We start from the raw sequence: 12215 nt of genomic DNA on the forward strand, positions 1-12215 counted from the left end.
TTTGCAACTTCTAACCAATCTTATAGGACTTAGCAGTACAAAAGAAGAGACAAACTTTTATCCTTAAGCAATGCAAATTGCTTCATATTTTGCATCTTGTTGCAGAATTCTGTAATAGGTTGCAGAATTCTGTAATAGGTTGCAGAATTCTGCATTTGGATTGCAGGATTCTGCAGAATTCTGCACCCAAATGCAGTTCAATTCTGTGAATTGACCTAGTCCTATGGGACCAACCAATGTTACCTAGTAGTACGTAGTTGTAAACATGTACTATGTCATATTCTAGAGTATCAAGTTCCTTCTTAAACTTAGCCACAAATACTGAAGGTAGTGCGTAATTAGAGTGTCAATCCGGAATTAAAGTGTTGCCTGTTCAATTTTTGTTCTCCAGACCCTGCGGAAGACCTATGGCTTGCCTACAGCTTCAAGAAGGATGTCTTGGCCCTTCTGTTCTCTGAGACAAACAGTAGTTCTTTCTACCAGCTGGGGGCCAACGACCTGGTGATAGACCATGAGCTCAGCCACTACGAGCAGTACTGTGGAGAGGCTTACCTGGGCGTGGTGTTGTCGGACAACAGAAATGCCCACGATCCTGTCGACCCAGAGCCAGCCAATAACGTCAGGGCCATTCTCATTAACCTACAATGTCCAGGCGGTAAGTAGTAGTAGTAGTAGTAGTAGTAGTAGTAGTAAGCCTTTATTTAAACTCGAAAGCTTGTTTGGTACATACATACATGTATGACCGCTTTTCCACAAGGTTGTGGGTGAGGGTGGGGTCACGGATTACAAATCAAACCAAAAAGCTATACAGTAATGCAAAAATAAATAGTAAAGTAAGGATACATTGTTTTCTATCCTGATCTTAGCATTTTTCATAGTATGTAGTACTACATAAATAGAAGATCTGTATAAGTCCAAGACTGGACTGACAATACAGTGTTTGCATTTAAAAACAAACGTTTTTAGAGCAACCCCATTTTTGTGTTTTTCATGTTCTTTGTGTGCCATATGTCTAATACAATTTTGTGCTATCAAAGCTGCCATGTAATACAGTTACATGAAAATACACTCCTTGTAACGTGACTTTATTCCTGTGCATCCTACAGACATTCTAGCTGTTGATGCATTTGAGCTGGGCATAGTGCTGCCACAGGAGCACATCTGGGCAGGTGTGGATACCCCGGTCAGGATCAACACTACCATCACCAACTACGGCAGCCAACCTGTCATCAGTAGGAATGGGACAAGGAACTTCTACCTACAGGTACTTCAAAATAGTACTTCTTACTGCTCCTCTTCTGAGCTTGAATCTAAAATGAGAGCTAACTTCAAAATCTGAAACATTACTACAACAAAGATTTTATTATCTCTCTGATACTTAGAGACCAAGAATATCCGGTACTCTATTATACACTTCTAATGTTAAAAATTCCTACAAAAATATTTGGGTGCACCCACAGAAAAAAATTAGGTGCACAGCTCCAAATTTGGGTGCACTAAGGTGCACATGTACCCAGTATTTCGTGCCCTGCTTGATACTGGCCAGTCAAAGTTAATACGTAGTTATCCTTCGAAACAAAGAGTTTGCTATATATCCTCTGCTTTAGAAATAACCCCGAACACCAACCACACACAGGCAAACACCTGTCCATGGTGCTGAACACATCAACCTACAGAGAAACATACCTGTCCTTGGTGCTGAAGACCATCCATACATATGTACACACCTGCCCTTGGTGCTGAACACATCACCCTACAGAGAAACAAGCCTGTCCTTGGTGCTGAAAACCATTAATACACATGCAAACATGCCTGTCCTTGGTGCTGAATGCCATCAACACATGCAAACATGCCTGTCCTTGGTTCTAAAAACCATTAGCACACATGCAAACATGCCTGTCCTTGGGGCTGAATGCCATCAACACATGCAAACATGCCTGTCCTTGGTTCTAAAAACCATTAGCACACATGCAAACATGCCTGTCCTTGGGGCTGAATGCCATCAACACATGCAAACATGCCTGTCCTTGGGGCTGAACGCTATCAACACATGCAAACATGCCTGTCCTTGGTTCTAAAAACCATTAGCACACATGCAAACATGCCTGTCCTTGGTGCTGAACGCTATCAACACATGCAAACATGCCTGTCCTTGGGGCTGAATGCTATCTGTACATACAAACATGCCTGTCCTTGGTGCTGAACACCATCCACACACACACACACACACACACACATACACACACACACAAACATACCTGTCTTTGGTGCTGAATGCCATCCACCCATAGGCAAACATACATGTACATGTTCTTGGTGCTGAACACCGTACACAAATGTACTTATCCTTTGCACTGAACACCATTCATACACTCATATACATAATCTGTCTTCTATGTTGAACACCATCCATACACTGGTACACATACCTGTCCTTGGTGCTGAACTCCATCCATACAAGGGTGAACATGCCATCCACACACAGACAAACATGTGTCCTCGGTGCTGGACACCAACCACAAACAGACAAACTTAAATAACCATTTTATTATCATGAAAGTTCATCTGTGTTGGTAGTTACATGTTTAAAGTTAAAACTTTTGATCCAACACCAAAAATTCTCTCACCTAGAGCTTTCGATCAGTCACTCTGGTCTTCCTCTGTCAGTAGACTGATCCAGATGACGGCGACGGGGGTCGACATCGTCTACCAGATACCTTTGACCCAGTGTTGACGTCACACTTCAAAGAAGCCATGTGACAAGCTTCACTGGGTCAGTCTACTGAGGAAGACTAGAGTGACTGGTCGAAAGCTCTAGGTGAGAGAATTTTTGGTGTTGGATCAATAGTTTTAACTTTAAACATAACCCTTTTTTTGTGTATTTCCAGGTGTACCTGTCCCGTGACCGTTACCTGGACTACGATGACTGGGCGGGTCTGGAGACGTACATCAGTCTGTCGGAGGAAGGGAAGGACCAGCTGGGACAGACCATCCCTGTGGGGGGGGATCTGAAGCTGACAAACATGAACGCTGTCCTGAGAGCAGACCCTAGAGCTTGTGATGAAAAACCCAGGTACAAACATGTGTAACAGCCTCCAGTTTAATTCTGGATTTCTTCAGGGGTGCCAGGGGAGTATACAGTGCAATTTTTCGGAATACAGTGCAATTTTACTAATGACGTTGTTATGAAGTAACCTGGGCCCGGCTTTCCAGGGACGCCGCTGACGGAGCGTACTCACATATTTCTGTGTTTTTCGAGTGAATTTGGACCGTTCTCGTAGATAGACCTATAGTCAAATCACTACATACGACACACAGGGCATATTACTACACAGGGATCATTTCGAATTCGCTCAAAAAACAGAAATATGTGAGTCAGCGGCGTCCGCCATCTTGAAACTCAAGGGAAAGCTGGGTCCAAGTCACGTGATTCAACGTCATTAGTAAAATTACACTGTACATTGTATTCCGTAAAATTGCACTGTATACTAGTAAAATTGCACTGTATTCTAATACGATTGCACTATATTCCGTAAAGTTGTACTGTATACTATTACGATTGCACTGTATTCCGTAAAATTGCACTGTATACTAATACGATTGCACTATATTCCGTAAAGTTGTACTGTATACTATTACGATTGCACTTTATTCCGTAAAATTGCACTGTATACTCTGGCACCCCTGTTCTTGTTCAATTCCAGACTATCTGTCTCCGTTTGTCTCTGTAGCTGTTATGTCATTAATTTTTTTGGGGTGGTACTGAACCTTTCTCACAAGCAGAGTAACAAGGAACAAACTTGTAAATGCCCATTCAAAGTCTACAACCATGCTGTTATGGAGGATCTTTTCAGTAACACATGTTCCACTATGCAGTCTTTTGCTTATTTTAAAGCATACAGCTAATGTACAGTTACGTATCTGATTCCAGGTTCCTGATCTTAGCTCTTCACTACGCATCACTGGACTTCTATGATGACAAAGTTCCTGGGAATGACTACAGAGCCATTGATGTTCAGGACATCCTCTACTGCTCACCAGGTAACTTATGTTATGTCATACCTGGGCTGCGATAATGTTCGGTACAGGTGTTCCGGCCCGTGTGATAACTAGGGGTATGGCCCGGGTTTTATTTTGTTATCGCACACTCAGGCTTCCAAATGTTCCTTAGAATGATTCGAACAGGTTTCATGCGCACCGAGTGCGCCGCTTTCAAAACTTCAAACACCTAATTCGGATGTTGGAATTGACACTGTTACACTTTTTGGTTAGATACACCAACGTTTGACACATTTTGCATTGAAATGACTCTGTTTTCTGGGGTGGGTATTATATAAAAAAAAATACAACATTGTGTATTCCACATCACCCTTGGTCCCAGCCCTCCTGCGGATCAGGCTGGTACCTCGGGCAATATGGAATATACCATGTATTATGTCATACCTGGGCCGCGATTATGTTCGGTACGGGTGTTCCGGCCCGTGTGATAACTAGCGGTACGGCCCGGGGGTTCTTAACGCGTACGCCCCGGGGCTTCCAAATGTTCCATAGAATGATTCGGACGCGTTTCTCCCTAACCGTGTGCACCGCTTTTGAAAATTCGAATACAAAATTCGGACGTCGCAATTGATGTTGTTGCATTTTTGGGGTTTAGGGACACCAAATTTTTGCTCATTTTGCATTGAAAGGTGTGTTTTCGTGGGTGGGTATGACATAAATAAAATACAACACGGTGTATTCCGTATCGCCCGAGGTACCAGCCCGTCCGCACCTCGGATTGCCTAAAAAAGATAAAGCAATCCTTTGACTAATACTTTTCTCTAAGTCAGTGAAATATAAAAGAGGATGTAATCTTGCTTCTTAGAATTTCTGCAATACAATATTATACATTCAACTGAAGTGATTAACTGACCAATGTTTTCAGTTATGCTACCATCCTCAGGCTGGATCTACATTCAATTTGTACTTCCATCATGTACTGCTAGGTGATGCTGCAGCAGAAAGAAAGCAGTCCCAATACGTGACTAAGATTGTCTCCCCCCTCATCTTAATTCCTTTTTGTAGCTGATGACATTTTTTGTCTCCTTTCCTATCACAGAAACAGCTGAACTGTCAGTGGAGTCTTTCAGCTTTAATGACAGAGGGAAGGTTGAGCCTGGTGTGGCAGCTGGCTTCAGCCTGACTGTACAGGTCAGAGATTAGAACTTAGGCCACAGCAAGTAAATTTTATGGATGACATCCTCCGCAGACTCCAAATCTAATGCGAGCGGGCGAAAACAAAACAAGGCGGGCCGAAAAAACAAGGTTCCTGCACATTTTAGAATTTTGACTCAATCATTGTACAAATGGTTTTGATTCAGTGGGAACATCACATATACACAGCCAGCATCACATATCACTGCATCAAAGTAAGAAACAAAACATTAAATCAGAGCCTTTTCTTGTCTCCTCTCTTCATAGTTATCTGCCATCCACCTTCCGGCATGGCAACAGACATCTTTGCCCATTTTCGGCATGTTGACCACTGTCAGAAGGCAACAAAATTTGTCATCCATAAAAATTGCTTGCTGTGGCCTAAGCCTTTGCCCCGAGATTTTAATTTATGAACAAGGTGGCCATGATCTTAGAACCTCTTACGTTTACTAGCTTAGCTGAATTGAACTGAAAAGCTGAGGCCATGGCCATGAATGTCATACATTCAAATGTTGAAATCAAGCTGCAAAGTCTTTTGAATCAGTCGAACTTTAAATTAGCATTAAAAATCAAGACCTTTTTGTAGAAGTTAACTTGGTCCTATTGATATTATTGCTCAACCTATGAATGTAGAGACATAGATTTTGCCTTAAAAGCAGTTCAAAGGTCAGTATTCTAATTCTTCTTTAGAACTGACAGGTAATTTGACCCTCAGGTTGACCTTGAGGAGAAGGTCCTGGACAGCCGGCCTGTGTTCAGCCTCCTGCTGTACCTGTCGGAGGATGACCAGCTGGACAGCACGGACTACGAGCTGCCCTACAACAGTGATCAGCAGCTGTTCCTGCTGAACCATGACTCTGTGTACCAGTCACAGCTGATGGACTTCAGCACTGAAGAGAACTCTCTTGTAAGATTTTCTTCATTCTTTGATTTGAATAAAAAATGCTTATTATTTAAATTTTCACCATGAAAGCAGTGTCTGTACAGAGTTCCAGAGTGAATGTAGTCAGATGTAAATTGTTGCCCCATGTTTTGTTTGTTTGTTTGTTTTGTTTTGTTGTATTCATTTATCCAGGAAATACATATTGCCTGATGGCGTTTTTCACTGGTTCCTGGGGGGAAAACCCCAAACAAAGCCTTGTATTAACAAAATGAACTCAAGATTAACAAAGGTATCTAATAAAGTTATGCAGATTACAAATTGATACAAAATCAAAGTAACTTAAAAAAACATAGATGATACATAACATCATACTATCAAGATAAGAGAAACAATATCATGATAATTGTAACCTTAACATCATATAACGTAGAACCAAGGTAGAACATAATACAATGTCCTGTTGCTAAAAAATATTTTTCTGTGAATAAGATTGTTCAAAAACTAAGTAACTAAAAAGGCAGCTTACCGGTTACGTGAAAACAAACAAACAAACAAATCCACTGGCTATCATGATAGTTCATCTGTGTTGGTAGTAATCATAGTAAAACGTTAAACTTTATTCCAACACGTCACGTATCAGTAAAGTCTCGTGTGAATAAGGTCACGTGTCTGTAAACCGTAACTCTCGTGAGATCACGTTGTGAAGTGATTGGTCATTCATTATCCTGATGAAGGTGACAGTGGTCGCTGAAAATTTGATCCCTGTAAATAGTGTGTTGGAATAAAGTTTAACGTTTTACTATAAAATCCACTGGCTGTTGCACAGATAATCCCCCGGGGTGTGAGCCCGAGGTTCTGTGGTTCTGCTTACGTCATCGCTGTGGTGGATGTGGAGAACAGCATCCCTGAACTGGTGGAAGACAACAACGTCAGGGCTGCACCCATCACCCTGGTCTGCAGCGGGGGTGAGCTGATGAACTTCTCCTTTAAATGTTTTATTGATGTTTTTAAAGCAAGTTTAGGCCACACCAATTTAATTTGTTGGTTCTCAGATTTGCCTGTTCATTTTTTCTGATTTCCAAAGAAAAAAAAGATTTTGGTACTGAATCAGGTCAAAAATGCTTATATTTTGCCCCCAACCGTTGAGGAAAGTCCTTTTCTTCTTAGTTGTTACAGTTTTCCATCTATATATGAATGTGTTGGTTTGATTAAAAGTTCAAATTCATTGTTTAAATATTAACTCAGCCTTTTGTGTTGACTTTATGGCTCCTATTGTTGCATTTGGGGCTATAATAGGATGCCTAGACCTGTTTTTATTTTTTTTTCGCCCTGTCGCTTCATATTGTTTGTGAAAAATCCAAGAACAAAGAAATTAAATTGGTGTGGCCTTAAGTTGTAATTTCAAACACAAAAATTGGACCCAAATTGTTGACCTTTCAATCCAAAATTAATCAAGAAACTGGATAATGCATACTTCTTGAATCTAAAATTATTATTGTGTTATGTTAAGTTCTGCCTGGATGTCTAACCTTCATCACCATTGCTTTTAGAATGATTTCTACCAAGTTGAACATAGGTGAACAGTAATGCTATGTCTGTGAATAGTTTCATCCGGTTGGTAAGACACTGAGTGAAGAGACTCTTTTTACACAACCAAGTCTTTTATTCAGCCGACGTTTCGGTGACCGTCTGTCACCTTCCTCAGGGCAATTCTGACTGGAAATGCATTGTGGATAGTTTTTATTATTACATTTCCCTGTAATCCAATCACGCATATCTACAGTAGATACATGTATGTATTACTAAATATTGTACATTTGGGAATGCATCTGTAGCAGTGACACCTGTGCTGCAGTGCAATGTGAACCAGTCAGAATTGCCCTGAGGAAGGTGACAGACGGTCACCGAAACATCGGCTGAATAAAAGACTTGGTTGTGTAAAAGAGTCTCTTCACTCAGTAATGCTATGTCATTGGCAGACCTGTTTGCTGTTTCGGAGTTGGAGATGTTGCCGATGTCCACCCTGTTCCAGAACATCCCCACACCAGTGGTCATCACCAACCTTCAGGTGTATAATGTCCATGGACTGGACATCAGGGGCGCCTCCAGAACTCAACACTTTGACATACAGGTATGACAAAATTTAATGTGGTTTTAGTTATTATGTTTACCAAAGGAAAACATATTGTATTTGCTAAGTTTCTTCTTCTTCTCCAAACAGTGACCTCAATAACCTGGACCAATGTTGTGTCTGTTACCATGTTTACTAGTGTTGGGTTACACATGTTGCAATTTTATAGCAGGAGGGATTTATACTCCCGTCAACATACATTTTATTGCATATGCGAAGGTAAACATTAATAATATGCATTTGCTTTGCAAATGTTACCCTAATTTTTTCTACTTAAACATTTAATCGTTTAAAGTTTAATTTTGTTGTGTTTTGAAATTCGTCAATATCCTTTTAATTACAGCATTGAATGAGTCTGTACTTGATTCTATTTGTTGTTCTTAGTGTAGGATGATGCCTGTTAGCTACAACTTGTACAGCGATAAAATAACCAAACAAATTTCGAGCCCTGTTTCTTCCTCACACTAAGTTTTCTTGAGTAAAGAGACTCTTTTTACACAACCAAGTCTTTTATTCAGCCGACTTTTCAGTGACCGTCTGTCACCTTTCTCAATTCTGAATGGTTCACATGGTTGTGTAAAAAGAGTCTCTTTACTCACTGTCTTACCAACCTGATGAAACTATTCACAGAACTAAGTTTTCTTATTTTTTCCCTCCTCGTGTAGCTGTATGCCCACACGTCAGACGACCCGTTCCAGGGTTACCCCGTCCCAGTGGAGACCAGTCGACCCTGGGAGTTCACAGCCGGGGCCTCCAGTCTGAGCAGGACCTGGAGAGATGCTGTCCAACTGTCCTTCTCAGTCAGTCATCAGCTCATTTCATGTGCAATACAATGTACATTATGTTGATTTGATTATATGGATGACATCTGTGGGATCATGTGCCGCAGAGGTAGCGCTTTCGGCTCAGGACCTAGAGGTCCTGGGTTCGATCCCTACACGTCACCGATCTTGTGCCCTTGGGAAAGGCACTTTACACGACTTTCCTCACTTCACTCAGGTATACATGTCAATGAGTACCTAGCCTCGGTTAGGGACGTCCCTCGGATAGGACGTTAAATGGAGGTCCCTTGTTTGGGGAGAGCCATACCCCGCGCACGTAAAAAAAACCACCACATCTTTCGAAAAAGAGTAGGGGCATGCCCCGGTGTGCGATGGTACAAAAACTAAATACTGTCTGGAAGTTGGTTATTAATAACTACAAATCACCCGGATGGAGGCCTGGCGAACCTCATCTTGTACTAGCCACAGAATCTTCAGCTAGTTGAAGGCGGCTGCCTCAAATGAAAGAAGAAGAAGACATCCTCTGGGAACCCTAAAACTGATGTGAGCGTGCAAATAAAAAAAAAGTTTGGCCAAAAAAAAGTTGCTTGCATTATGAAATCTACGCGATTTTGAAGGTTGAACAAATGACACAGAGTATGGTTTGTAATCTAGTCTTCAAATTCATTTCTTTACATATTCGTCTTTTTTGTTTGATTTTGACATTGGTATCGTTTTCCGGTGTTTTTTGTTTCTACTTATGGTATACATTTTCTCATTTTGCAACTGTTTTGTACGATTTACAGTTACTGTATGGTTGAAACCTTTTTTTTTTTGGAAACGGCCGAAAATTCATGCGCGCGCGGATGTCATCTATATATATTATAATCCAATCAACATGGCCTAACCATTCAGTCATTCAACATTTGTCAGCAAATGTTGAATGACTGAATGGTTAGGCTAGCAGAAACCATTTGTTTGAGAGGTTGCAGGTCCAACTACAGGCATTCCTGGCAAGACCTCGTGTTCCTGAATTTTCCTCACTCCACCCAGGTGTGATATGGATACCTGACGTAGTTTGCAGAAGTACAAAAATGTATATAACATATGCAAAAGATGGTGGATAGAGGAGTTCGGAGTCTGCACTCAAATTGTTGTAATGTTCATACTCAAGTCGTTAACAAACCCAATTCCTTTGGAGTTCAAATCCCATCTGTTGTCACTCAACTGACATTCACACTGAAAAGGGTTACAGTCTTTTGGACAGGACATTCAGCCAGTATAAGTTGAGCTCGTCAAAAAGAGGAATTTCCCTAGTACAATGAACCTGTACACACTGTTCATAGGGTCTGTATTCAATGTCACAACTAAAAAAACCAAAACCAGTAGCTAAACTGGTTTGGGATCATGGCATGAAAGTTCATCTGTGTTGGTACAAGTTTACGGTTTTCTTCCAACACTGGAATGAACTGGGACTTACCCCAAATTTTCGGCTGACTCCTTCAACCTTGTTCACGAAATGGACCTGTCTAGTCTTGTAATGTGACGTCAGAGACACTTGAAGGGGTGTTCTTTAGAAGGGGTCAAAATCCTCAATTCTGAACCTGACTTCTTTGCAAGAAGAGTGAAGGAGGCAGTCTACATAAGAGCTCACAGACCTACCCTGAACAGAGACGGGGGGCGACACAAGTTATCTGGCACGTATGACGTCCTACTACGGTCACGTGTCTCTGACATCATGTTCCAAGAGTAGACGGGTCCATTCCTTGAACAAGGTTGAAGGAGTCAGCCGAAATTTTGGGTTAAGTCCCAATTCATTCCAGTGTTGGAAAAAAAGCTTACTAATAGTTTTTATTACCTCCAGGGGAGGAGACATCCTTCCGTGGAAGGGTTTTGTGAGAGATTTAGATTTTCATGTTCGCAGCTGTTTCTCGCATTTGGGTGGACGGATTTTTTGGGGACTCGGTGTATGTTTTGCTATTGGGCTGTAGATGGTGCACATTCTTTTGTTTTTATTGTATATGTGTTTTCGGGCGTGAAAATGGTGCCTTTGAGCGTGAAAATGGTCGCGACCATTGACCTTTGGCGTGTTTAGGAAATTCTCGGCCTGGTCCACGTATACGACCCCTCGCAAAGAGGGGTGTCCGGTCTCGATAAATTCTTTGTTTAAACCCCTAGTTCTGTGGCGCGCAACAATTGTTGTTGTGCACATGCATCTTCTCTAACACATAAAATTCAACACCATCAACTATATACATAACAAATTACATATACAATAAAAAGCCCGGAGGTATTACATCTCAGATTTTACTTGTTTCATAATGGTTTGAGATCACTTTATATTTATCACTCCCCCCTCATAGGCAACCAGCACCATAGTCATTACCCCTGAGCTGTGCCAGACTTCAGCAGCAAACAGACTTATCGCCATGGTGGTCACAGGAGACAACCCCTATCTGAGAGGGAAACACGACCGAATCCCTGGCAACAACTACAGGGTGTTTGATCTCAAGATGAACTGCAGTGAAGGTAAGATGTTAAGGCCACACCAATTTCATTTGTTGTTTCTCAGATGTTTTCAGAAAAAATATAAAGTGACAGGGCGAAATAAGAATGAAATAAAAACAGGTCAAGGCACCCCATGAAGGCCAGAAATGTTACAATAGGAGCTATGAGGTCAACATACATGTACCAGGCTGGATTTATAATTAAAACAATAGATTTTGAACTTTTAACGAAACAAAGTTGCACTGTTACATTGAAAAACTTTAACAACTAGGAAGAAAATGCCTTTCTTCAACCGTTGGGGCCATAATATGTCTTTCATTGAGCATTTTGCAGTTGATTTAGAACCTAAAATCTTTGTTTTTTTACAAACCAGAAAAAAATGGACAGGGCGAATTCGAGAAACAACAAATTGAATTGGTGTGGCCTATCCAAAGAAGTTCATCACAGAGTTTTCTTCTGTATCAAATGAACAGTTAATATATATATATGATTATTATGATAACAGTTCTTAAAGTTTCAGTACCAAGGACAGTGCTGCGTTTCTTGTACCTGTTGTTGTGTAGCTGCTGCTCTCTTAAGTTGGCAAGAGGGTGTTTTGTTCAATCACTTATTTACTAAAAGTAATGAATAATCAGCAGACCTTTTGTAGAATCCTTCTTCTGCAATGAATGATCATAGCAGTTCTTAAAGTTTCAGTACCAAGGACAGTGTTGCAGTTCTTGCAGCTGTTGTTGTGTAG

At 41.1% G+C, this 12215-nt stretch overlaps 1 protein-coding gene across 1 annotated transcript in view; it reads left to right on the forward strand.

Annotated features, from left to right (window-relative positions):
• Window positions 1–5677: 5677 nt before the first annotated feature.
• Window positions 5678–12215, forward strand: part of LOC109483183 (mucin-like protein) — a 47172-nt gene continuing 40634 nt past the window's right edge. Inside the window, exons 1-6 of the mRNA XM_019786168.1 lie at window positions 5678–5689; window positions 5909–6100; window positions 6903–7041; window positions 8056–8207; window positions 8873–9007; window positions 11332–11497. Coding sequence (XP_019641727.1) covers window positions 5678–5689; window positions 5909–6100; window positions 6903–7041; window positions 8056–8207; window positions 8873–9007; window positions 11332–11497 — 796 coding nt within the window. The remainder of the gene's footprint in view (window positions 5690–5908; window positions 6101–6902; window positions 7042–8055; window positions 8208–8872; window positions 9008–11331; window positions 11498–12215) is intronic.

This window comes from Branchiostoma belcheri, unplaced genomic scaffold (genome assembly GCF_001625305.1).
Source record: "Branchiostoma belcheri isolate BF01 breed outbred unplaced genomic scaffold, Haploidv18h27 scaffold63, whole genome shotgun sequence".
NCBI classification, from domain to species: domain Eukaryota; kingdom Metazoa; phylum Chordata; class Leptocardii; order Amphioxiformes; family Branchiostomatidae; genus Branchiostoma; species Branchiostoma belcheri.